The sequence below is a fragment of the Ascidia mentula genome, chromosome 1 (assembly GCF_947561715.1).
Source record: "Ascidia mentula chromosome 1, kaAscMent1.1, whole genome shotgun sequence".
NCBI classification, from domain to species: domain Eukaryota; kingdom Metazoa; phylum Chordata; class Ascidiacea; order Phlebobranchia; family Ascidiidae; genus Ascidia; species Ascidia mentula.
In genome coordinates, this window is record NC_138566.1 from 1,775,053 (window position 1) to 1,802,209 (window position 27,157).

At 36.5% G+C, this 27,157-nt stretch overlaps 5 protein-coding genes across 6 annotated transcripts in view; 3 read left to right on the plus strand and 2 right to left on the minus strand.

Moving 5' to 3' along the window:
* Positions 1-14,078, plus strand: part of LOC145917791 (kelch-like protein 12) — a 54,206-nt gene extending 40,128 nt beyond the window's left edge. For both annotated transcript variants that reach the window (XM_083003074.1, XM_083003075.1), the window contains 5 exons: positions 11,643-11,823; positions 12,159-12,299; positions 12,783-12,941; positions 13,153-13,306; positions 13,637-14,078. In XM_083003074.1, the coding sequence (XP_082859200.1) occupies positions 11,643-11,823; positions 12,159-12,299; positions 12,783-12,941; positions 13,153-13,306; positions 13,637-13,751 (750 nt within the window). In that variant the 3' untranslated portion in view covers positions 13,752-14,078. The remainder of the gene's footprint in view (positions 1-11,642; positions 11,824-12,158; positions 12,300-12,782; positions 12,942-13,152; positions 13,307-13,636) is intronic.
* A 1,284-nt stretch (positions 14,079-15,362) lies between these two features.
* Positions 15,363-18,942, plus strand: LOC145894536 (UDP-galactose translocator-like). Its single transcript, XM_082983155.1, has 6 exons — positions 15,363-15,428; positions 15,654-15,812; positions 16,297-16,473; positions 16,693-16,844; positions 17,259-17,381; positions 17,640-18,942. Exons 2-6 carry the CDS (start codon positions 15,725-15,727, stop codon positions 18,147-18,149), a joined length of 1,050 nt encoding a protein of 349 aa, XP_082839281.1. The 5' UTR covers positions 15,363-15,428; positions 15,654-15,724; the 3' UTR covers positions 18,150-18,942.
* Positions 18,943-19,268: 326 nt separating this feature from the next.
* On the minus strand, positions 19,269-22,636 carry LOC145917792 (zinc finger MYND domain-containing protein 10-like). The gene is made up of 11 exons (XM_083003076.1): positions 22,406-22,636; positions 22,154-22,262; positions 21,985-22,098; positions 21,712-21,903; positions 21,516-21,604; positions 21,332-21,453; positions 20,811-20,962; positions 20,495-20,598; positions 19,963-20,106; positions 19,457-19,582; positions 19,269-19,396 (listed from the first exon to the last, which is right to left on the minus strand). The coding sequence occupies exons 1-11, from the start codon at positions 22,501-22,503 to the stop codon at positions 19,324-19,326; spliced, it is 1,323 nt and encodes a 440-aa protein (XP_082859202.1). The 5' UTR covers positions 22,504-22,636; the 3' UTR covers positions 19,269-19,323.
* Positions 22,637-22,704: 68 nt separating this feature from the next.
* On the minus strand, positions 22,705-24,390 carry LOC145917805 (A-kinase anchor protein 14-like). The gene is made up of 5 exons (XM_083003090.1): positions 24,217-24,390; positions 23,953-24,072; positions 23,316-23,498; positions 23,056-23,108; positions 22,705-22,964 (listed from the first exon to the last, which is right to left on the minus strand). The coding sequence occupies exons 1-5, from the start codon at positions 24,310-24,312 to the stop codon at positions 22,880-22,882; spliced, it is 537 nt and encodes a 178-aa protein (XP_082859216.1). The 5' UTR covers positions 24,313-24,390; the 3' UTR covers positions 22,705-22,879.
* Positions 24,391-24,796: 406 nt separating this feature from the next.
* Positions 24,797-26,897, plus strand: LOC145904595 (centrosomal protein of 76 kDa-like). The gene has a single exon (XM_082992383.1). It carries the CDS (start codon positions 24,847-24,849, stop codon positions 26,842-26,844), a length of 1,998 nt encoding a protein of 665 aa, XP_082848509.1. The 5' UTR covers positions 24,797-24,846; the 3' UTR covers positions 26,845-26,897.
* Positions 26,898-27,157: the final 260 nt, after the last annotated feature.

A 27,157-nucleotide genomic window follows, 5' to 3' on the forward strand; every position in this document is an offset into this window, starting at 1 on the left:
GTAACAACAGCACATGTTGTTGCTGCCAGTTTAACTTCTGGATCATTATCTGGAATGACGTTCAAGAAATTAGGTTGTCGAGGAAAACCAGTATCACGGCACCAAAGAAAGTCTGGCCCATTCAGCCATTGTTTACACTTCAAAAAACTCGTAACTGTTAGTCCCCTTGACGCGTGGTCAGCAGGGTTGTCTAGAGTCGGCACATTCTTCCACTGGCATGACTTGGACATATTCAATATGAGAACAATGCGCTTTGCAACAAAAGTATGAAAGCATTTGCTGGTATTACAAATATATCGCAAAACTGTTACACTGTCGGTCCACAAGGTTGCAATTCCTTTTACCAAAATATCAGTTTGTTTTGCTACTACGTTTGCAGCACACAGCTCCAACCTTGGGATAGTCATTGGTTTAATTGGGGCCAACCTAGTTTTCCCACACAAAAATGCACAATGAATATGATCGTTGCCATAAAAAAAGCGAATATACGAAACGCAATCGTAAGCTGTCAAGGATGCGTCACAAAAGGTATGAATTTCAACTCTTACTAAAGGTCCCAAATTTGTCGGTTTGAAACAGCGAGGTATCGTCAAATTTTCTAATGCTGGCAATTCATTTGCCCAGCGCTGCCAAGTGTCACTGAAGACCTTTTGAACGGATTGATCCCACGTTAAGTTACTTCTGCACATGTTTTGCAACAACACTTTTGGAGTATGCAATACCGGTGCCGGTAAACCGAGCGCATCATAAAGTGAGCTAACCATGGACAAAATTCCCCTTCGGGTTACGGGGCGATTTGGTATGCGAATTTGAAAACCTAAGGTATCAGCATCTACTCTTCAGTTAATACCTAATGCTCTCTCAGAAGGCAAGGAGTCACGACTGAGATCAAGATCTTTTATCGCGATGGCATGATCACCGGACGGAATTGATTGCAAGACTTCGCGACTGCTAGATATCCATTTCGTGATATGAAACCCGCCACGTTTTAGCAGAGAAGTTCGTGAATCATTGTAATTGTTTTTCTTTCATCATCTAATGATTTTAAGCAATCATCAACGCAAAAGTTGTTCATTACTGTGTTTACAGTCTCGGGCGAAAAGCTATCGCCATGATTAATTGCCGTTTGACGCAGCGCAAAATTGGCACAACTTGGAGAACAGACGGTTCCAAACAAATAAACGTTCATTTGATACGTCACTATTTCCTTTTTTATATCACCATCTTGCCACCACAAAAAACGCAATAAATCTCGGTCTTCTTCGGGGACGCGAACTTGGTGAAACATACTTCTTATATCTCCCATTACAGCAATTTTGTCTTGTCTAAATCTACACAGTACACCAAAGATCGAGCTAGTTAAATCCGGCCCCTGTAACAGGCATTTGTTTAGTGAAAACCCGTTAAACTCCGCTCAACAATCAAATACAACCCTTAACTTGTTTGGCTTTTTAGGGTGATATACACCGTGGTGAGGCAGGTACCACACATTTCCGTCATTGCACTGTAGCAATACACGTGGAACTTTGCGAGCATGATCTTCAAGAAGCATTTGATTAATAAAAGAACGATAATGCTCGTAAAACTTAGGGTTTCTCTTGAACTTCGATTTCAATTGTTTGATACGGTTTTCAGCTTGCTTTAAATTTATTGGCATAATCAACTGTGTTTCCCGTTTAGGCAGCGCGATCTCATAATGTCCGGTGTCAAGTTGCTTGATAGAATTTTCGAAACATTTCATAAACAGTTGCTGATCTGGCGACAAAGCCTTTCTATTGCTTCCAGCGGTTTCTAAACGTCCCCCATTAACGTCGCTGACTAACGGATTATTCAGCAAAAAAGCTTCTTTCACGACATTACCGTTTATCGTGGTGGATGTTATTTGAACTTTTACACCGTTTGCCTTGAGTTCACACATAAGTTTCCTGCTACAAAACGTAGATGTGCTACCCGGATCAAGAAACGCGTTAACAATCACCCAATTATCGGAATCTGACCGCTGCACCTTTACTGGCAGAATTAGCAACATGATATTAGCTTCATGGGACTGAACCACGCCACATTTTACAGCGTTCGAATTAGAGGGCGAATTAAGGGTTTCTTCCGGATGCAGCAGGGTGCTATGCATTTTTACACAACCCTCTTTTCGGCATGGATTTGTGCGACTACAGTTGCTTGCAATATGACCAGGTTCAAAACAAGAAAAACACAAACTTATTATCTTTCTTCAACATTCATTCGTCGAAAGACTTTACATTGATTCAGATAATGTTCAGCGCGACAACATACACAAATTGGCTTTTTCTGATAGGCGCTTTGCTCGATAAACATGAATCGACAGCAGAAGTCGCATAACAATTCGAACCACGTTTGGAATGTTCAGATCCTACACCGAAGATTGGATTATTGGCCTCTCTGCCTTCTTTCGAACAAACATTGCAATATGTTCAATCGTGATTTCTTCTGCACGACAGTGCATAATATCGTCGGCAACAGAACGCCAATTAATCTTTAACGGTACTGGCAGTTTGTCTATTACTTTTTGCAGGGTTTCTGGATTGTTCATTTTATGTAAACTTCCGAAGCTTTTTAATGCATTAACGCACGATGTAAGGCATATAGAAAAACGCTGTAGCGCATCAGCATCATTCATACTAATCTTCGGGAAATTTATGAATATAAGACAGGGAGATCTGATACGAATGGCCATAGTGCTGCTTAAGCAAACCTTTAGCTGCGACATACCCTTCAAAAGGAGTTAAATACTGGCAACTTGCCACCAAGTCATGGGCGCATCCACTAGTGTACTGCAGCATCAGATAGTATAAACGCTGGCGGGGATCAAATTCCCATTGTTCAATTAGTGTTTCAAAAGCCGTCATAAAATTGAGGTAATCTGCAGGATTTCCAGCAAAAACCGGTACCTTTACATTAGGAAGTCTTGTCGCTGCAATGTTCTGCTGCATTAGTCTTTGGTCCGAAGCAGAATTCTGATGCGATTGTCCATATACTGGCTGATAGATGGTGAAAGGTTGCTGAGAGGTTGACGGCATCTGTGGTTCGGGCGCAGACGCATGTGGAGGGAAAAAGCATGGGTTAAACACACTGTCACTTCGATTGGCAGAAGTTACAGTAGAAACATTTAATTTGCCCTGTTCTCTTGTTATTACATTTAACAAGGCATCGGTTTCAGACCGAAGTCTTTGGAGCCTCGCCTCAGGGGTAGGCGGCGCTTCATCTCCGACATTTGGTCTATTTAATCTAGACCGAGCACGGGTATTTGGACCCGTATAATCGTTTAGAACTTTACCTTTACGCGGCATCGGAGGGCCGTGTCGAAAACTGTGTAGCCGCAGCTTTTTAATTTGTAGCTGTGGTGTGCTGCTCAATTGCCGCTGTCTACAACTCGTACGCACTTTCCCACTTGTTTATTCAATTGGTGCGGTCAAGATTGTAACGGAAGGTTTTCTATAAATAAATACAAACGATAAACATACAAAATTCAAATTTAACAAAATAAACCACACTTACCGACAGTAAGGCCTGAGTAGGCAACATAAAACGTGCGCTTTCAAACGTGCGCTATTTATTTGGCGTAGACAAATTATAAGCCACGCTTGTAATAAAGCCTACAAGCGGCAGTTATTTCGTTGCGTTCAAGACGCGAAACTTTGGCGATTACATACACCAAGGCCAAATATTTTTTAAAAACCGATCACACAATGAAATAGTTCTCGTTCAATGCTTGAATAATTAAAAGCATCGGCTTGTTTGAAAATTTATGTGTCACTCAATGTTTGATGGTCATAATAAATTTTGAATTAATTCAACTGAAAAAAATCAATTATTACTTTCTGATCACTCAAGCGTGGTATTGGGTGGTTCCCCTCCGGTGTGACGTTAGTTTCGTTCTCGGAAATGCTGCAAAAAATAAAAAGAAGTTGTAAGCAAAGATTTAGGGTTGTACACTAGACCCGGGATTTCATTCACTGTCAGTTTAACTTTTTGTCTTCATAATGAAGCGAACACAAGAAGAAATAAACTTGCATCACCAGAAAGTGATGAATTTTTTAAACAAGTAAGCTTAATTTATGGAGATTTACTAAAGTAAAACTATTGATGTTTTAGTGACAGAAAAGAAACAAAACGATTTTGCAACAGAACACTTTGTTCCCAAGGAGAAAACTATTCAATACATGATGCTGTTGTTTGTTCTATGTCAGATTATTTTAATGCTTTACTTGGTGTTGAGGTAAGTGTGTTTGTTTTGTAGAAATAATATGAAACCTGAATGTTTGTCGTTTAGTTGTCCCCTGTCCGTAAATACATTGTTGCAATCAAGCAAACAATGACATTTAGACAACAACAACAACAACAACAACTCTTTACTTTTTAAAATTTATTTAGTTTGTTGACAAAACTCATAGGTCTTGTGGTATAGTATCTCAACAATTGAGGAACATACTATAATATTTCATACCTGTCTTTTATGAACATGCGTACCCAGAGTTGTTCACCCCCTTCAGTTTACACCAGGCCTCCATACCACATGGCTCCATCCCCACATCCAGCTCATGTTTTGACACAATTGGCTCAGTTGCAACAGCTTAGTCTAGTGTTTGCATATCTGATAAGCATTTGTTTGAGTTGTTACAATATTAAGGTTTAAATTTTTAAGATGTTAAGGTGGTTTTTGTTATTACTCGACAATTACATTGGCTTAACTTTTGTAACTATGCGAGAATGCAACCTACTAGATTGATTTATTTTTGCTATAGCCCTTGTGATGTTTTCATTTGAACAGGACTGATGTATGTTATTATATGTAAATTACATACCATATTCCTGCACCAGAAAGGTTGTGAATTTTGTCAGTTCTTTAGACCGGATTGTGTGTGTTTGTTGTGATTGGTTAACTTTGTTTTCTTATAGATGCGCGAGAAATACTCAGATTTCATCAAGGTTGACAATATTCCACCAAAAAGACTGGAAAGTGTATTGGATTATATTTACACTGGTGATATTGAAGTAACAGAGAAAAATGTGTTGGAAGTGTTGGAAGATGCTGATTATACACAGATGCTAGATGCTGATTATACACAGCGAAAAGCTATCGCCATGATTAATTGCCGCTTGACGTAGCGCAAAATTGGCACAACTTGTAGAACAGACGGTTCCAAACAAATAAACGTTCATTTGATAAGTCATTATTTCCTTTTTTATATCACTATCTTGCCACCACAAAAAACGCAATAAATCTCTGTCTTCTTCGGGGACGCGAGCTTGGTGAAACATACTTCTTATATCTCCCATTACAGCAATTTTGTCTTGTCTAAATCTACACAGTACACCAAAGATCGAGCTAGTTAAATCCGGCCCCTGTAACAGGCATTTGTTTAGTGAAAACCCGTTAAACTCCGCTCAACAATCAAATACAACCCTTAACTTGTTTGGCTTTTTAGGGTGATATACACCGTGGTGAGGCAGGTACCACACATTTCCGTCATTGCACTGTAGCAATACACGTGGAACTTTGCGAGCATGATCTTCAAGAAGCATTTGATTAATAAAAGAACGATAATGCTCGTAAAACTTAGGGTTTCTCTTGAACTTCGATTTCAATTGTTTGATACGGTTTTCAGCTTGCTTTAAATTTATTGGCATAATCAACTGTGTTTCCCGTTTAGGCAGCGCGATCTCATAATGTCCGGTGTCAAGTTGCTTGATAGAATTTTCGAAACATTTCATAAACAGTTGCTGATCTGGCGACAAAGCCTTTCTATTGCTTCCAGCGGTTTCTAAACGTCCCCCATTAACGTCGCTGACTAACGGATTATTCAGCAAAAAAGCTTCTTTCACGACATTACCGTTTATCGTGGTGGATGTTATTTGAACTTTTACACCGTTTGCCTTGAGTTCACACATAAGTTTCCTGCTACAAAACGTAGATGTGCTACCCGGATCAAGAAACGCGTTAACAATCACCCAATTATCGGAATCTGACCGCTGCACCTTTACTGGCAGAATTAGCAACATGATATTAGCTTCATGGGACTGAACCACGCCACATTTTACAGCGTTCGAATTAGAGGGCGAATTAAGGGTTTCTTCCGGATGCAGCAGGGTGCTATGCATTTTTACACAACCCTCTTTTCGGCATGGATTTGTGCGACTACAGTTGCTTGCAATATGACCAGGTTCAAAACAAGAAAAACACAAACTTATTATCTTTCTTCAACATTCATTCGTCGAAAGACTTTACATTGATTCAGATAATGTTCAGCGCGACAACATACACAAATTGGCTTTTTCTGATAGGCGCTTTGCTCGATAAACATGAATCGACAGCAGAAGTCGCATAACAATTCGAACCACGTTTGGAATGTTCAGATCCTACACCGAAGATTGGATTATTGGCCTCTCTGCCTTCTTTCGAACAAACATTGCAATATGTTCAATCGTGAATATCTTCTGCACGACAGTGCATAATATCGTCGGCAACAGAACGCCAATTAATCTTTAACGGTACTGGCAGTTTGTCTATTACTTTTTGCAGGGTTTCTGGATTGTTCATTTTATGTAAACTTCCGAAGCTTTTTAATGCATTAACGCACGATGTAAGGCATATAGAAAAACGCTGTAGCGCATCAGCATCATTCATACTAATCTTCGGGAAATTTATGAATATAAGACAGGGAGATCTGATACGAATGGCCATAGTGCTGCTTAAGCAAACCTTTAGCTGCGACATACCCTTCAAAAGGAGTTAAATACTGGCAACTTGCCACCAAGTCATGGGCGCATCCACTAGTGTACTGCAGCATCAGATAGTATAAACGCTGGCGGGGATCAAATTCCCATTGTTCAATTAGTGTTTCAAAAGCCGTCATAAAATTGAGGTAATCTGCAGGATTTCCAGCAAAAACCGGTACCTTTACATTAGGAAGTCTTGTCGCTGCAATGTTCTGCTGCATTAGTCTTTGGTCCGAAGCAGAATTCTGATGCGATTGTCCATATACTGGCTGATAGATGGTGAAAGGTTGCTGAGAGGTTGACGGCATCTGTGGTTCGGGCGCAGACGCATGTGGAGGGAAAAAGCATGGGTTAAACACACTGTCACTTCGATTGGCAGAAGTTACAGTAGAAACATTTAATTTGCCCTGTTCTCTTGTTATTACATTTAACAAGGCATCGGTTTCAGACCGAAGTCTTTGGAGCCTCGCCTCAGGGGTAGGCGGCGCTTCATCTCCGACATTTGGTCTATTTAATCTAGACCGAGCACGGGTATTTGGACCCGTATAATCGTTTAGAACTTTACCTTTACGCGGCATCGGAGGGCCGTGTCGAAAACTGTGTAGCCGCAGCTTTTTAATTTGTAGCTGTGGTGTGCTGCTCAATTGCCGCTGTCTACAACTCGTACGCACTTTCCCACTTGTTTATTCAATTGGTGCGGTCAAGATTGTAACGGAAGGTTTTCTATAAATAAATACAAACGATAAACATACAAAATTCAAATTTAACAAAATAAACCACACTTACCGACAGTAAGGCCTGAGTAGGCAACATAAAACGTGCGCTTTCAAACGTGCGCTATTTATTTGGCGTAGACAAATTATAAGCCACGCTTGTAATAAAGCCTACAAGCGGCAGTTATTTCGTTGCGTTCAAGACGCGAAACTTTGGCGATTACATACACCAAGGCCAAATATTTTTTAAAAACCGATCACACAATGAAATAGTTCTCGTTCAATGCTTGAATAATTAAAAGCATCGGCTTGTTTGAAAATTTATGTGTCACTCAATGTTTGATGGTCATAATAAATTTTGAATTAATTCAACTGAAAAAAATCAATTATTACTTTCTGATCACTCAAGCGTGGTATTGGGTGGTTCCCCTCCGGTGTGACGTTAGTTTCGTTCTCGGAAATGCTGCAAAAAATAAAAAGAAGTTGTAAGCAAAGATTTAGGGTTGTACACTAGACCCGGGATTTCATTCACTGTCAGTTTAACTTTTTGTCTTCATAATGAAGCGAACACAAGAAGAAATAAACTTGCATCACCAGAAAGTGATGAATTTTTTAAACAAGTAAGCTTAATTTATGGAGATTTACTAAAGTAAAACTATTGATGTTTTAGTGACAGAAAAGAAACAAAACGATTTTGCAACAGAACACTTTGTTCCCAAGGAGAAAACTATTCAATACATGATGCTGTTGTTTGTTCTATGTCAGATTATTTTAATGCTTTACTTGGTGTTGAGGTAAGTGTGTTTGTTTTGTAGAAATAATATGAAACCTGAATGTTTGTCGTTTAGTTGTCCCCTGTCCGTAAACACATTGTTGCAATCAAGCAAACAATGACATTTAGACAACAACAACAACAACAACAACTCTTTACTTTTTAAAATTTATTTAGTTTGTTGACAAAACTCATAGGTCTTGTGGTATAGTATCTCAACAATTGAGGAACATACTATAATATTTCATACCTGTCTTTTATGAACATGCGTACCCAGAGTTGTTCACCCCCTTCAGTTTACACCAGGCCTCCATACCACATGGCTCCATCCCCACATCCAGCTCATGTTTTGACACAATTGGCTCAGTTGCAACAGCTTAGTCTAGTGTTTGCATATCTGATAAGCATTTGTTTGAGTTGTTACAATATTAAGGTTTAAATTTTTAAGATGTTAAGGTGGTTTTTGTTATTACTCGACAATTACATTGGCTTAACTTTTGTAACTATGCGAGAATGCAACTTACTAGATTGATTTATTTTTGCTATAGCCCTTGTGATGTTTTCATTTGAACAGGACTGATGTATGTTATTATATGTAAATTACATACCATATTCCTGCACCAGAAAGGTTGTGAATTTTGTCAGTTCTTTAGACCGGATTGTGTGTGTTTGTTGTGATTGGTTAACTTTGTTTTCTTATAGATGCGCGAGAAATACTCAGATTTCATCAAGGTTGACAATATTCCACCAAAAAGACTGGAAAGTGTATTGGATTATATTTACACTGGTGATATTGAAGTAACAGAGAAAAATGTGTTGGAAGTGTTGGAAGATGCTGATTATACACAGATGCAAGGTATGCAAGTTTTAATCTTTACTGATGTTAATGTGTTAAGAGTGATTATTTCAATATATATATATGTTCTACATGTGTATTTATATATTTGCAAACAATGACAATTTTGCATATTTTAGGTTAAAATTTTTGTGTTTGACTATTGTCACGTTGTTGACACCAGGGACAAAACAAATTATTTGTAATCAATGGAGCAGTAAGCACAGATATCACTTCTGAATTAGGTGTGGCTGAATTTTGTTTTGTTGACAATTTCAGAGTTGAAGTCATTTTGTTGTCGAGTCATCCTCAAAATGACTTCAACCGACAACTGTTTGAAGCTAAGAGCTTATGCTACTCGATACAATCTTACTGATGTGGAAAAGAAAACAAACCAAATGATTGTTGATAACATTGCAACAGTTGTACAACATGATGATTTCATGCAACTTGATGTTGGTGATATGTCTGCAATCATCAAACAGAGAAACAAAGGGGTAATCATGATTAAATTGTAAAAAGGTATATTAAATTTCGACTATAAAAGTTTGGGTAAACTCATCAACAGTTCCTCATCCACAGCCACCAGCTCTGAATGTTGTTTGTTCGTGTTCACACAAAACGAAGTGAATTCCAGCAATAACTGCAGTTAAAACTTAACATGTATTTTGCATATCATATGCTGTTTACAAGAATTAGTGAACTGGTAACTTTTACATCATATTTTGCGACAGACATTTTTAGTAGGTTATGGTCCAGGGGTTCTTAACTGCATGTTTTTTTAACAAACTTACATCAAACCAATAATATCAACCTTTTTGTATTTGTTTAAGTTGCTTTTGTGGTGATTAAACTTTTTATGTGACATTTTTACTTTCTATTTGTGTTTTCTGGTTTGATTTACAATTCGATGCAGTCAGATCATGTTAGTAACCTTTACAGATATATTTTAACAGTTACTTAACTTGTTGTCACAAATTAGTTGTTGAATGCAGACAGAAGAAGCTGTATTTACTGGAATGGTTCGATGGGTTAATTTCAATCCTTCCCATCGAGAGGATTTGTTTGTGAATCTTTTCTCGCAACTTGATCTTTCATCTATTTCCAATCAGTCTCTTGCAACCACAATAAGAAATGAAGTAAATTGTTGTAGTTGATTCGCTTATAATTAGTTTAAATGTTTAATTATTTTCAGCCCCTAGTAAGAGGTAACATAGAATGCAGCAATGCAGTCATGGATGCTTTATCAATGAACTTTGAAAAACCTGGCACAAGTGGAAAAGCAACTCCTGTCAAAAAAGGTGTGATATTTTTTTATATATTGTCACATTATCCACCATATTTATACCACTGTTATGGACAACATGCTTCCTAGTAAGAAATAATTATTTCCCCCGACCGCAGTGATTTTGTTATGGACGTCTTGTGACGTAACAAACACCTACTATATTATGTTCTCCTCGTTTCGCCGGTATAATGTTAAGATATCTGGTGTAAAGAGCCCAAATTTGTATATCTTTATAATATTCTATTCGAATGAGTTGCACTCCAAAACTTTTTCAAATTATACTTTAGGAATCGATTCCAAAACTGTTGAATTGTCAATAAAAGTGCATATTAAACTTGACCAACCTTATAATACCAGTTGGAGAACTGCAAGGTGGAGGCTTGAATGCTGCAACCACCCTTATAGCATTTGTACTCCTGTAATTTTAAACCCTACTCAATTTCCCACTTAAGATTTACTCGTGGCAAATCATATTGCAAACATGTGGTCAGAATCCAGGGACAGTCAACTACCAACAAGTTAGGGATACAATTCTGTGGGCTGAGATTAAACAAATAAATCAAAACTGACCAATATAGAAAGATGTGCTTCACCAAAAAAGCATTAAGAAAGACTGGTGTCAAAGTAATTAAATACTTAAATGAAGCTTTGTGTAAATACTATACACAAATACTAACTCCATTCAAAAAGATTGATTAACAAAACAACAACTTAACTTTCATAAAAAAATATGTTACCACTGTTATTACCCCCAAAAAAATATTTTAAGCAAACAAAACCATAACAAGCAAATGTTTATGTTTCAGATTTGTCAGGATTTCTTCTCATTGGTGGCAATAAATCAAAACGAGATTGTGTGAAATGGAATGTTACCACAAAACAGCATGAACATTACCCAGTATGTACATTGCTTGCTGTCTTACAGTTTTGCTTTTTAACATACTTTCTCATAAATATACATGCTTTTTGTGTTTGCAAGTAAATGTAAATTTGAACTAAAGTTAGCAAGACAGCAAAAGTCCAGTAACAGCCAGGGTTTATTGCAAAACTTGGACACTAATAATTTTTTGTTCATTTGATTGTACATGAAATAATAATGCAAACATGCCCTGGTTTAGTGTAACATGCCAATGACTTAATAAAATATGTTTCATAGTATGTCATGTTTTTTTCTATTATTCGAGTTACTTGTTTTAAAATAGAGACTTTTCTTTTATTTTGTGAAACATTTTAATCACTTTGCCTTGATGCATTGTTTTAAAATTATCAAAATTTATTTAGAAAATGATCACAGACAGAGTGAACTCAACTTCAGCCAAATTTGGTGAAAATATTTATGTAATGGGTGGAGATGGTCCAACACAAAGTTGTGAGATGTTGAATTTGGAGGAAAGTAAAAACTGGGTAAAAATTGCTGATTTATTGGAAGGTCGACGTTGTGCTGCATCTGCTGTTGTTGGAGGTTGGTGTGGTTATTTCTGAAATTGTTGATTTCGAAACCGGGGGCTGTTCTTTTTATCACTAGTGTGTCTTTGTGTGGTTTATGACTATCTTCTCATCTCTCAACCAACTCATTCTAGTTGCTCTCCATAAATTTTGTTAGTAATAACCCAAAGAAAATTTGTGTTTTTTTGGACTTGTAACAGTATTACTGACAAGTTACCAATTGTTGAACAGAAAGTTGTCCAACTATGTTTTTGGAAACTGATAGTAAATATTTGGTGAATATTTAGATGTTGATCAACAATTATCACTTTTATGGACAATCTTGTATTCACTAATTACAAACAAATTTAGATGACTTGTATCTCACGGGCGGTGATGGAAACCAAGGAACATTCTCATCAACTTTGTGTTATTCTGTACAAGAAGACAGATTTAGAAATGGTTTCAACATGTTACAACCAAGATATGCGCATGGAATGTGTTCAATTGACAGTAAGAATGCATCTAAATTCATTTTTGTTTAGGATTAATCTCATTACTGGACCCGGTACCAAATAGTTGGCATGCATCTGCAACAACAACATAATTAACCGTAAACCATAAATTAAAGTAATCAGTAAATTCACTCTATTTACCCCAACAATATTCCATAACTGGGCCCAAATGTAAATCAGTCAGTTTAAACTTTTTACCCCAACAATATTCACTTTTGGACATGAAAATGTTGTGAAACGCCGACCTCAAACTTACCAGAAATACAGGAAATATTCCATCTACATTTTGTAGTTCTTTATTGCATGAATATCAACCATAATATTGATTAATTTTAATTAAACCCTTGATTTAAAGCTGATCGCTTATTTGTACGTTAAGAAACGCAGAGCTTACCTCATTGCTTATTACGTAACATTACGACATAATCGTAATATGACGTCACAATAAATATTAACACAAGCGATTTGGAAATTTCTTCAGATGTTTTGTTTTCTGTGGGCGGACATGATGGCAGACAACTCTTACAATCATGTGAATTCCTCGATATTCGTGTTGGAACCTCCACAAGAATCGCTTCTCTCAATGAAGCAAGAAGTTATTTAGCATGTGAAGAAATTAAAGGGAAGATCTATGCAATTGGTTAGTTATCAGAAGTTAAGCAATAAAATTAACAGTAAGTGGTTTTTATGTAAATTTTATAAAATACAAATTCATATTCGTCATCGGTAAATGTATCACGTGATAAATATAATGGAGTTTCCTGAAAAGAATCCTAAACACAAAAACTGGTAGATATAACTATAAAGTATTAACCTAAAAACAATAAAAAGTTTTACTTTAAATCTGACAGGAGGTTTTGGTCGAGGTCTTGACATCCTGCAAACAGTTGAAGAATACGAACCTAGAGTCAACAAATGGAAATATGTTTCTCCTCTCCTAAACCCTCGTTGCTATCACTCTGCTTGTGTTATTGATGGGAGGATTTATGTTGTGGGTGGATGGAGGTAAGAATAGCTATTATGACGTCACTATAGTACACTGTTTCCCGTTTTATGTGAAAATGTAAATGTTGAGAAACTGGGACAAGTGGGATATACGATGTTATACTTGATTAACAACTTGCATAAAATGTTTGTTAAATTTAAACTTAAAACACTTTGCTTTATACAAGGTTGTATGTGTGATTTGGTTTAGTGGTGTAGGGGTCTGCCGGTGTACATTGGTTTGTTTTTGTTAACTTATAAATTTTTCTTTTAGTGAAAAATGTTGTAGAAAAACTTGCCTGTGTTTGTTGTGTGTCTGATTCACGAAACTGTATGATGGTTGTTTTATAGGAGCTGGGGTAAAGGACTGACATCAGTTGAAGTTTACGATCCAACCTCAGATGTCTGGACACATGCTTTTGATCTTGACAAACCAGTTGATTTTGCGACTGTTGTTGCTGTTTAATATGTTTCCATATTTGGGAATAGTTGATATTTAACTGAGATTGATCACGGACAAAAAATGCTCGAATGAAAGTTTTTGTCAAAAATATCGTTTTATGCAACTTAACCGATTGTTTTTTTTTATTGCAACGCTTTCTGAATTTTTAAATATCATGTATTTGTGTTTGTAAACTGGTGGATTTTGTAATAATAGCAGATATCCGCAAAATACCAATTATTCCTTTTGTCGATTTCAAATGTGATTCTGCTACGAATTTACAAATCCCAATATTACAATGTGTCAGGTTGTGCATTATGTTCAATGCATGTGTGCCTTTTGCGAATCTTGTTTTCCCTTGTGAATTATCAAGTGTTACTCCGCGCTATATAACGTCCAAAGCAGTCGGTTGCAATCGATCACCTCCCAGTGCAACTAGCTGTGATCCTGTGACAGACTGTGATTCTTCGTGAGGAAATCACCTTCACATGGGCGCATGACTCGCCAACCCTTATGATTTTATCGGTGCTCAAACTATTTTATGTTTCATGTTCATGTACGTTGTAACTTGTGAAAATAAAATAGATTTGATTTTGATAATAATCGTGAAAGGAAATGTTTTTTTAAGTGCGGGACCCCTACCATGCAGGTCTGATTTTGTCAAAATTCGTTTAAATTTGTTATTAAAAACCCCCTCCCCGGATATGACTAAAGATAAAAACAGCCAGTACTTCAGGATAAATAAACAAACATGTATAAAGCAAAAATTTACATTTAGAGAATGCATGAATTATCGATGAACATAAGTACGAGAAGCACCAAAAGCGACAATTTACTTTTAGGCGAAGAAAAACGTGAGGAGTTAACGGCAAACCTGGCTTTGGTGAGCGCTTTTTCTGTGGAAAATGACTATTTTTCGTACAATTGAAAAACATTAGTAAATGTTATAATATCTTTTGCGCGACTTTGTAAACTAACCTAGAGAATTAGGAGAACAAATTTGGTTTTATTGTCTTCTAATTCACATTCTGCGATTTTATATACTTAAAAGGCACACCGAAGCGAAGTTATATTTCTTGACAATTTCTGCTTTACCTATACGTAATTAGTTAAATTAGTTACTTAAACTAGTTCACTAAACGCGTTTTATTGTAGAATCCCATCTGAACCAACGCATTTTCAGCCAATCTTCAAATTAAAGTGCATGTGACACGGAAAAATAAAACATATCAATGATTAAACTGGGAGATGGCCATAACTTTGAAACATTTTTGGCAAAAAAGTGGATTGATATGAAACTGGTTTCATAGATACAGCTGATCAAAGTTGCTAGTTTTTAGCGTTGCGACCGTAATCGTGAGAAAGCCAGATTATTGTTGCGTGGCGTCAAAGAAGGCGCTTCAGTCGTGCGAGTGCTGGCAGCAAGCTTTGTGCATAGGAATGGAAAACATTGTAAACCAGATTTAGTAAAGTTTTGCATTAAACAGGGTGACAACAAGTGAACAAGTGCAACATATGGATTTTGTTGTTAATTTGAGCTGCAGACAGATAGTCGCTGTTTCTATGTAAACATGACCGTGTCACGTGCACTAAGTATTGTGACGTCAGACTCATTAATGACGCGAAGTCGGTTCATGCATGACTAGTTCTGACACGAAACCATTTGGGAACTTTATGTTAATATCAAAGCACATTTAGAAGGTGGGTGTGCTGTTGAATAACTTGTTTTGTGTGCAGAAACTTTTGTAGAAAAAAATTTTCGACGAAGTTTAACTCCAGTGTCTGTGTGAACGGTTTTCGAGTTGACCAGTTATTTTTTGTGAGATTAAAACATTATCAGTGTCCTTTCGGACAAGTTAAATAAGAATAGTTTAAGACCACTTAGGGTTTCAGCACTATTTTTTTTTGATGTCCATTTTTTTGCAGACATGGCGAATGCTAACAAAACAATTTATAGGATTCAATATCTTCACGAAAATGTTATGAAATATATATAAATGGAACAACAGAAATCTACACAACCTACATCAGAGAAAAGTTCATCATCACCCGAACCATCAACTACCTCAAACTCAGCCATGGCTGGTTTGTTGCTTGTTTTTTTTTCAATTTTTTGAAATGTGCACTGCATGCCTGATTGGAAAGAAGGACTTTTACAATTTCATCGGCAATCCGTGCAAAAGCAATCGACCAATTAACATCTAAAAAAACATCAGTTTGTTTGTGCAAAGTCTGTCACCGAAAAAACCCTGTGCAAACTACAAACTTTCCAATCCGGACTGCATGGCTAACAAACCCCCAATATTAACTTTTCACATCACCTACCTTGGTGGATAGTGTTGCTACAGGTTTCTGTGATACTTATAAGCAACTTTTTGAGCTGCCATGTTGTAAATTGCAGATGGGGCAGATAATGAGTGAACATAATGTTGGTAACTACAAATCAATCAAATCAATAATGCAAATTTTGAAAGCATGCTGACCTAGCCTTTTTAACTTGTTTTGCCAAGAAGTTTTGTTCATCCTTTTCCAACAATAAACATAATAAGCTTGTTGTCATTGGTTACAGCAAATATGAAATACATTTCTCTGGTATGTCTGGTGTTACAAAACGCTACCCTCATCTTGACGATGCGTTATGCGAGAACAAGAGGTGGTGAACAGTTTTTTGCGACAACAGCTGTTGTCGGAGCTGAACTACTTAAACTTTTTACTTGTATGCTGATCATATTGTACGAACACAAAGGTATGAAAAGTTCTCTACTATGCCTTACCTTGCAAAACATTTTATGACATCAATGTTTTTTCTGTTGATCTTAAATGCAAAATTTAAGGTGATCTGTAGTTTAAAACAGTGAGGTTAATGAAACATTAAGGAATACCAGCAGTAAATTGTTTTCTGACAATTTTACATAAATGAAAGGTTTTAGTTACTTTGTGTGTGGTAAAATCTGTTTCTGAACAGGAAATGTGAAAACATGGGCGTACCATTTGTATGAAAGCATTGTACTACAGCCAAGAGACATGCTGAAAATATCTGTGCCAGCTTTGATATATATGGTGCAAAACAACTTACTGTACGTCGCTGTTTCCAACCTACCCGCTGCAACATTTCAGGTAACTTACTTTATCCATTAATTAGTTTTACTGCTGTTACTAATTAGGTTAGCGTACCTTACATTTTGTAGATTTCAATACACGTTGTAACTTCTGTGTTTATTAGTTGTTTGAATGTTAACTAAGCATCAGTCATTTGATGTTACAACAGTCATTTAATTCTGAACAATAGCTGATCTGAAGCTTATCACATTTAAAAATGTTTAAATTAGCAAACATACATTCTTGCTCAGGAAAACTCATTTTGTATAATGCATTTAAAGGACAAATCCCTGTTTCAGTTTTTGGCACATAGAAATATGACCATAGCATTCTTTATGTTCTGTCGACCTTGACAAAGCTGCGCAACTGATGATTTTAAAGATATGCATTTTTGTCAAGTGGACCAAACATCTTTAACATGATGTTACGCAGGTGACGTACCAGCTGAAGATCCTAACCACTGCAATGTTCTCAGTCACAATGTTGGGAAAATCTTTGGGTCGTCTTCAGTGGTTTGCCATGTTCCTCTTGTTCATGGGTGTAGCCATTGTGCAGGTTTGTTCCAAATGTCTCTATGTGATTAGATAAAGTGTTTTTGTATACCACCCTTTTGTGTAGAGCAATATTAAAAAAAAAATCACAATACAGACTATTGAAACTGTTTTTTTTTTAGTTTTATTTCCTCATAGTTTTAAAGTTTGACTAACCTTTGAGGTGTTTTTCTGTTGCAGGTGTTTATATATATTAATATATACAGAAAATTTGCCCAGTTTGTTTTTACTTCTTTCAATCATTAAATCTTGGTTTATTTAGGTTCAAGTGCAAACGGGTGGAAAAGAGTCAAAGTCAGCCACAGAGCAAAGTGCACTGAAAGGACTTTTTGCTGTGATTTTGTCGTGTCTTTCATCCGGGTTCGCTGGAGTTTATTTTGAGAAAATATTGAAAGGATCCAAAGGTTCAGTTTGGCTTCGCAATATACAGCTTGGCCTATTTGGTGCTCTGTCCGGTTGTATTGGAATAATTACAAAAGATGGGGCAGAAGTCATGGAGAAGGGACTCTTCTATGGTTTCACACCACTCGTATATTTCATTATCTGCATCCAAGCTTTCGGTGGTTTGCTGGTTGCCGTGGTGATAAAATATGCTGACAACATACTGAAGGGTTTTGCAACTTCTATATCCATAATAGTATCCACAGTTGCTGCTGTTTTTATCTTTAGTTTTGACGTGACATTAGTGTTTGTGCTCGGGGCAGCACTGGTTATACTCGCTGTTTATCTTTACAGCTTGCCAAAAACTGAGGAGAAAGTTTTGCCGCGTTAAACATTAAGTTCTGACCCCCTGTTGGTGCACTTAAATTTGTGACTGTACTGTTTTTACACCAAAGAAGCCTAGTTTATTTCACCTCTTGGTCACAATAATTTAACTATGATTGAAGAGGAGTTGTACAACATTATGTATGACTGCCAGTCTGTAGTGATTTTAGCCCAAGTACGGCATTAAACTATTGATGTTATAATTTTTAGTGTAGAAAATATTTCTAGTTTGAAACGCATAACTTTACATTAGATAGTTTTAGTAGAAAACTGACAGTATTTTGTGCAGTAACGTATCGATATTTTGAACATGTCAAACATAGTCAGTGAATTTGTTAATTGTTTTTAACTCTTAGTTTTTGTCTGATAACTGCTTCTTAAATACATTTAATGACATTCACATGAAGTATTTGCACAAACATTCTTTCCTTATCCTCCACCTGGTACAGGTGTTCAAATTGCAGTAGAATTTATAAGCATCGCACAAATATGTATTGCTTGTATGATAAGTAGCTCCATGATACATACTATGTATAGTGATGTGTGACATGCATACAGCTCTATTCACGTGCCTGTTTAAAATGCTCTACTGTTTCCTTTATAAGATGTATGAATAAGAATCGACTATCAAACACCATGCAGTCAAAATTGTCCACTTATTTACTGAATTTTATCAATTTAATTCAAACATTAGTACTAATTATATCAGGGTTTTGTACCACTGACTTCACAATTCTATAGCCTTATTACTGCGATGTTGTTGTTGTAGTTTGTTTATAAACAAGAATAAATGTGTTTCTTGCAACAAGTCCCAATGGTTTTTATTCTTGAACAGACCACCTTGGCAACAGGAACACTTTTAAACAGGTTAGACTGGGTGGGTTTTCTGCCCGAAACATTCCTGTGTTTGTTAAGGGAGTGTCTCTTGTAGTTTCAACAAACAACGACCTTTTCTTATATTTAAGGTCAACCATGAAGAAACTCCACCTCTTGCTAATATAACATGACACCTACATGTCCTTTGTGTGGACACAAATGTACTTAAATCACAGAAGGTTAAAACAAATATTTTTTTTCCATTAATTTGTATCCACTTAATCTGTGCAGCCACACAATGACTCAAATGTAAACAAAATACACTTTTATTTTGAAAACAATTTCTATTTGGAAATTTAAAAACATTAAGTGTTGACGCTTCCCGACATTGTGTCACAAACCTCCTTGTGCTTTGGCCAGTGTTTCACCTGACATTCCCTAAACAAACAATGTGTTTAAATGGTAAAAAGCATTTCAGTAAACACTGTTTATGCCAACCTCCTACAGTACCACTCCACTTTGCATCGTGAGCATCTCTTGGTTGCTTCACTACCACAAACACAACATTTTGGAACTTCTGTTAAAAGTGAATCCATCACTTCGAAATTATAAGTGTCGGCCAATCTGTACAGAAAGATTGATTAGAATCAAATGCACACAAAGAACTTACTTGATAAATAGTGGTTATATACAGTGGTGGGATTCAGCCCGTTCGCACCGGTTCTATAGAACCGCTTCATGAAATTTTATGAGATCAGCCGACCGGTTAGCATTACTGGTTACCGTTATGTAACAGAACCCGTTGAAAAATATGACTTTTGTGATAACCAGCTGACGAAAAATTTGAATCCCACCACTGGTGATATTTGTTTCACACATTTGCTATGTGGGTGGAATTTGAAATTCATATTTCACATAGGCGTAGAATTCATCTCTAGATTCATTTTGTGAGTTAAATAATGGTGTAACAGCTTATAATTTACTTTTAAACCGGAAACAAAAACCTTTGTGCTTGCTGCTTGATTTCTTCAGGACTTGGATCAAAGAAATTTTTCATTTGGTATTTTGCAATTGCTCTCCATTTCCCAGCATTGGTTGAAACAATCCGATCACGAATTTCAGGCAACTGTTCCAATACCAGGTCTGGCCTAAGTTTAATTTTGTTGTTAGTTAGTACATGACCAAAAATATATTACAATACCTGCCTGCATTTAACACTAGGTATTTACATTAAAAAAAATGGTTTTGAAGGTTGGGGGAACTTTTACTCTAAAATTTTTAACAAATAGTCAGAAAATACACAATATTTAGGTCATTTTAGATTTCCATAAACTAAATCATGTTTTCATTACTGCATAATCAGCACTACAACAATTATCACAGTGTAGTAATTTACTCAGTATAGTGGTCAATTTTGCTCTTTGTAAACACATGGGGTTAAATGCTCTTGCCAAAATTAAACAAAAAACACAGGAGGAAACCCTATTGGTACAAACAACAATGTGACATAAACAAATAGTTGTATTTGCTGCATACTTGGGAGGAGCAGGATCCGACAACGAAAGTTGTTCGAGATATTTTCTCAAATCACCAAGAATTGGAAGTTGGTCGAGGAGAACTTCATTCATGTAAGATTTTAACTGAAAACAAAATATTTCGCTTTTTTTTATTTCATTAAAATAGTTTGACTTTCAGGGTGACTTGATCAACTAAAATGGAATTATGTTAGTGGCAATTAAATTATAGGGGCAAATTATATCAATAACAAAACATAATTAATATACTTAGAAACAATTCTGTTTGCCTAACCGTACTTCTGACACATACTGGCTACAACATATAGGATACCAACCTTAACAATTTGTGCTTTATTAAATGAACTAAAGTCATATTTTTTGATGCATTCCATATTCATCAGGAGGTTGTAGAGGGAGAGCCAAACTTGGGCTTCTATCTTGGTTAGTTGAAGAACTTCCGGTCCCTTCATTTCTTCCCATTTTCCTTCTGTGATTTAACATGGGACAATTTCGTGATTGTTCACAAAAGTGTGTCCAAACTTTGGGCTCAAACCCCATCTATTAGGTCCAAAATTATTTGACCATTAGTGTTTTACAGTCATCTAATTTATAAATATTTCACAAAACAAATCTTATTTATTCATTAAACAGAAAGTATAAAAAGATGACTGAAAACCTTTACAAGTTGATATTCACACGAACTCAGCATATGTGTCTGGAGATGTAATTTGTGAACTAATACAGTCAAATGCTGCATTTTTTTTGTTTAGTGAATTCTTTGCACGCTTTTTGTAAGCACCACAGGGTTGTAGTACCCAGTCTGGGAAGCTGTAGATTAGGACAGGGAAATACAAACCAATGTATTTTAGTGTCTTTCCATCTTCAGCTCTGGTCCATGGAGGGTTTTCAATCAGTTCAACCAGAAGACAGGGGATATTGTGTGTATTCATAATACGCGATGTCATGCTCAGTGGCAAGCTATGCACAAAACAGAATGGTTACTGGTTTTTGGTAAAAGAAAATTTTAATTAAAAAATAACCTTTCTAATGCTCCTGTCATATAACGCAGAATAGAAATCACTTTGACAACAATTTCAAAGTCCATTTTTTGTTGTTGTTTTTCAAGTTCCTTTGATAAAAATTTTACTAAACTTAAATATCAACACATGGTACATAGACATCATTCTTTTTATGATTAAGTTGATTTGGTTGAAATTGGTATATCATTTTTTTTACCTTTAATGTATCAACATTTCCGACATCTTTTGATATTTCTTCCTTAAAATCAATTTTTTTCCCGATTGAAGTTGACAACTTCCTGTAACAATAATCAAGCAAATCCAAACTTGCGTCATCAGCCGATTCCAAGCTTTCTTTGTGGAATAAAACGGTCTCCAGAAGATTGACCAGCGTGGCTTCATGGTACAGCTGTAGAAAGAATACAAAATAACCACTGTCTTATGTCTGCACTTTAGCTAAAGTGTTTGAAACACATTGCAGGCAACATACCACCATATATAGAGGAATTGATGTTTTGGGTTTAAAGTTTGTTGATTTGATAACATTGAAAACATTCTGCTTCCAAATCTCAACACTCAGCAGATCCTCAATCAAGTAAGCGACCTAGTAGGGACAATTCATGTCAAACTAAAAATAACAATGTGAAAAGTGTTCATACTTTGCCAAATGTTATAAGAGCTTCTTTAACATATTCTTCTTCTTGCGCTGAAGCACTAAGCAGTGCTTGCATGTTTAACTTCTCGATATATTCATGTTGCTTTTGCCATCTAAAACCATCAAAATTTATTGCAACAAACAACAAACCAAAACTAAATACTTTTAACGCATACTTTAGATCAGTTAAATTCAGGAGTTAAGTGTTTTAAATTTACACCATATGGATATTTAAAACACAGCACACACTGCTTACTTGGGACAGCCGATTTCTTTTACAGGAAAAACTTCCAATGCTTCAATCAATGCCTCAGCCTCGACAGAAAACAGCACGTGTTGTTGTTCATCAGCCATGTTAAAGTCGTATATAATGGTCCAATGGTCCTTACCGTCCGTTTATAGTTGAACACAATGTACTGAGCGTTCTATAAACTCTATCAGCAGCTGCCTTACAAATAAGAATATACCGGTAAGATTTTAAACAAAACTGTTTTCTTGTTTATTTTCCTTTCAAATTCTTGACGATGCGTCACAAAAACCAATCAAGCGTTTCATTTACGGTCCAATGATATTTGCCCGAATAATTTTTTGGGGATCAAAACAGTAACACTTACGTAAAAAAGGAATTTTTAATAACGTGCTACCATTATATTTTGTCTGAGAGGGCAAAGTAAAACACAAATGCAAAATTTATTCAACGCCAGCGTAAGAACAACAATCAGTACACAGTTTAAAATGTCACTTCTTCCATTGTGATGATCTTGCTTTGAATTATGTCTTTCAGCCAAATCTCCCGAAACTTTGACTTTCCGGGTCTGTAATAAACAAAAATAAAAATGTAGCTAATTGCACAAAAATAAGCAATTAAATGTGAGCATGTGAATGACAACAAAGATCATAGATTACCTGTGGATCAGACGATTTCCTTCAAAAACATAATAAACGTCCACTGGCAGAACCTACAAAAAGTTTGCTTGTAGAAAATACGGAAACATACACAGGTTTTCATTTAGAAACACATTAACATTTGCATTGTATTTGTTTAAAACCTAGTCATACAAAACACAATCATTCTTAACCAACAACAAGTCTATATAATAAGGCATTTTGTATATCCTAATCTGTTAACCGGTGTTTAATTTTTAGTCACTAACGACAGTTTCCACCTTTGGTTTTATCTTGGAGACTTGAATAGTGAAATAAACACATGCAGTTGCCCTAGGAATTGGTTTCCGTCTGGTTGGGATGCTCCACCTCACTCTGTACTTAAATCTTGTGTCATAGTCATGTTCCTCAGCAGGACCAAGGAAGTCAATGCAATACAACCAAGCACTATCACGTTTCCATGTCTGCGATTCATGAACATTTCCTGTAATTCTTTTTCTTTGAGTTTTAAGAGACTGGCCCATTTTGTTATTAACACTGTCATGTAAAAATAAGACGTTTCGACAAAAAAATTATGTAATCATCAGTTTGACTGACGCGATTGGGGTAGCTCCATCATTATAAGGAGCTGACCTCCTTATATATTTTTCTTTATTTTAAGGTTCTCTAAATTTACATGATAATGTTCTGTCCACAACAAAAAATAATTTAAGCAAAGATTGTTTTAAAGACTTGTTTTACAGTTTGGTTTGCACGATGGCATGCATAACATACACATGGCTTAACTTGTTCGTAAAACTGCTACTATGGTCAGCTTCTATAGTATAAGTTCCATTCTAAAATAATGATCCAATAATTTATGTTTTAAAATTCAAAGAAATTGGCTAAAATGTTTTACAGCTTTTGAGTGGTATTTACCGAAATAAATTCCTCAATTTGCTTCAAGCCCACTTCACTGTCAAAATCTTGGCAGGGTGACCACTTGATATTGGGGGTTGGTATGTCATCACCATCATTATAATTTATTATGATGTTTGTCTGTACTAAACAAAGTGAATGTCTGAACACAAAAATCTTGTAATTTCTTAAAAAAACTTTCTGGTGAGTGGACAACGACGTACTGAAATGAATTTCGAAATTTTTGCCAGGCATAAAATTACTTTGAAAGTTACATAGACTCACCAAATTATGCCTTTTCTCTAAAGCAACGGCTTTCAAGGCACTCTCAATGGCATTATTCACAAGTTCAAACGCTTGCTGTTCGCAAAAACTTTCCATTTTCTTCTTTTATCGGCACAAGAACTCAATGAATATTATGCTGGATTATGGTTGCCATGGAGACAAAATACGCGAACAATGGAAAGTATGATATCACTGTACCTCTTTATTTAATTTTTATTTTGTAACAATTAAACCTTTATTCACAGAAAAAATGTACTCTTTATTGAGATAACAGATCTTTTGTCAATTTTGTTTTCAAAACTAAAATATTTGGTATGTAACGCTTGATTAGGTTTGCAAAAACATTTAGTCACGTGACGGCAGGAAACGGCACAAATTTTCATTTTGAAAACAAAACATGCTGAGCTGAGATTGTGGGACTTTTAATATATCGAAAACAACGTAGTTGCTGGTGGTGAAGTTTTTTGCATTAATGGGTTGATGGTGGTGAAGTTATGTATTTATAATTGTACACATACAGATTTACCTCATAAAACGTAAATCGTATAAACGTTGTAGGCTATTTTTTTCACAGAACCAATGACATTATAACGATTATCTAAAAATTATCTACTGATTGTGAAAAAAAGTATGTCGATGCCTCCACAGAAACGAGCAGAGTTAAAACAAATCATCCACAATCAACTTACACAAGCCGACATCCAGCAAAAAATCAAGGATGCTGTTTCAAGTGCGTTATCTGAGCAGAAAGATGGAGAGGGTCACCCTGTCACTCACAACCAGATTCTTAGTGACTTAAAGAGACAAGGCTTGGTGCAAAATCTTTTGGAAAAGCTTAAATTTGAATCTCCAATATATGAACATGAAACCAAACCAGCAACACACAAACAAATAGATGAGGAAGTTTTACAAGCTAAAATTACTCAAAAATCAGCTTTGGATCCAACTAGACGGTACTTGTACTTTCAAGTGCTTGGTGGAAAAGCATTTTTGGATCATTTAAATGCTCCTGCACATCCTCAGGCTGTGAGCCAAGAGTGTTCTACATTCTCTTTGCATCTTAACTTTCGTGGACAAAGATTCAAGTCACGCAACGTTCCAGTCGCATGCGAACCAACATTCTGTGAAAGTTTTCTGCTTGAAATCCATTCAGAGGAATCGGGTGAGGGTGCAACAATGGCTGATTTAAAGAGCATGTTGTTTCTCGCTGATGACGTCCACTTGGTGGTGATGCAGCACGACACAGATGGAACCAGTTCTCTAGTTTCCTCTTGCTACATTGAATGGAGAAATGTGTTGACAGCATCACACCAAAGAATGGCAAGATCAGTTGAACTCCTGGGAGTTGGTACAGAATGCAAAATCCCAGCAGGCATTCTGGATGTTCAGTTGGAATTAATTCCCCCAACAAAAGAAGTTGCTCTTGGAAAGGATCTATTTGAAGCCCAACTGCAGCTTGAGAAACAAAGAATTGCGGAGAGGGATAGACTTTTCCTTGTTTATGCAAAACAATGGTGGAAGGAATATCTACAAATTCGAGAAGAACACTCCAGTCGATCGGTTAAGATCTTTGCACAGGATGAAAATGGAACTAACAGATTAGTATGCAATTACATTCGCCCTATGTCTACTGGAAGGTTGTTGAATACTCCCAGAAGTGTTGCACGATTTGTCAGTGCCTTCACATATGAAAAAGCATCAAGCATTGGGTCTGGAAACAAAAATCAATATTGGCTTTCCATGCATTCATTTCTCTGTTGTAAGAAAGGTGACCATGAAGAGCACAGCAACTTACTGTGCAGCTTGCTGCTGGGTTTCGGCCTTCAGGCGTTTGTTTGCATTGGAACAAAGAAGAACCACTCATCTTACAGTTGGGTGATGACAAAATATTGTGATGGTGAAGTCCAGTTCTGGGATCCTGTGAGAGGGGTGAGGTACGTCCACCACAGAGTTGAACCTGATGATCCTCCTATCATTAACCAAGGTGCAACTGCCCATCCTTTCCGGACAGTTGATTGTCTGTACAACCACGAGTGCTTCTTTGCAAATTCCCAATTTCTCAACAATGTTGAGACATGTCACTTTGATTTGGAGGACCAATCGCTATGGAAACAGATAAGTCGTGATGCGATCCACTCTGTTTGTGGTCCAGGGAAGTTAAATTCATCCACCTCATTTCCTCCCCTTGCGACTCCAACTTTGGACCCAATATTGGTGAGTTCCAACCTGGAGATGGAACTGAGATCAATGGTTGTGGATTACCGCAGTGACTTTGAACTGATCACTACATGGGATGACAAGCTCAGTAGGATGCTGGCCACATCTCTTGCGTCATATGAGATTGAAAGACAGAACGGGATCTCCAACATAGGAAATGAGGACTTCCAGGACATGGTCAGAAGAGCAGTTCCCAACGGGAGCACTTTCAAAGGGTTTCCTCTCCAAGTCCTACATCGGGATGCAAGAAGGGCTTTCAAAACAGCCCTGAGGAACTCTGTGTGCACAGAAATCTTGAACTGCAGAGGTGACCAAGTTCGGCATGCTCTCCGTGTCATCGTCACCGTTCTTCCGGATGACGTATTGGTCACGTGGATAATGTTTGCGTGTAGATATCAGTCTGTTTTGTGATTTCAAAGTCTGTTTTGTGTATATTTTTACGGATTAGAATTTTATGTACCGGTACTTGTTTTCGTTTTTATGATGTTTGCTATATTTTATTCTTCAATAGAAATAATACAGAAATATTAATTTCGCGAGGTTTCACTTTAGGGGATTTTTATAGAATTTATATCGGATGAGCCTTGCATTACATTTTCACGTTTTTTATTGCAAAAAAATATCACGCACCGTTATCTAAAAAGCTCCAGAAATTACAAGTGAGGTTTAGGTCAGAACTTCTAAATAATTGCACTAAACGTGTTTCATTCAAAAGAAAAAAAAT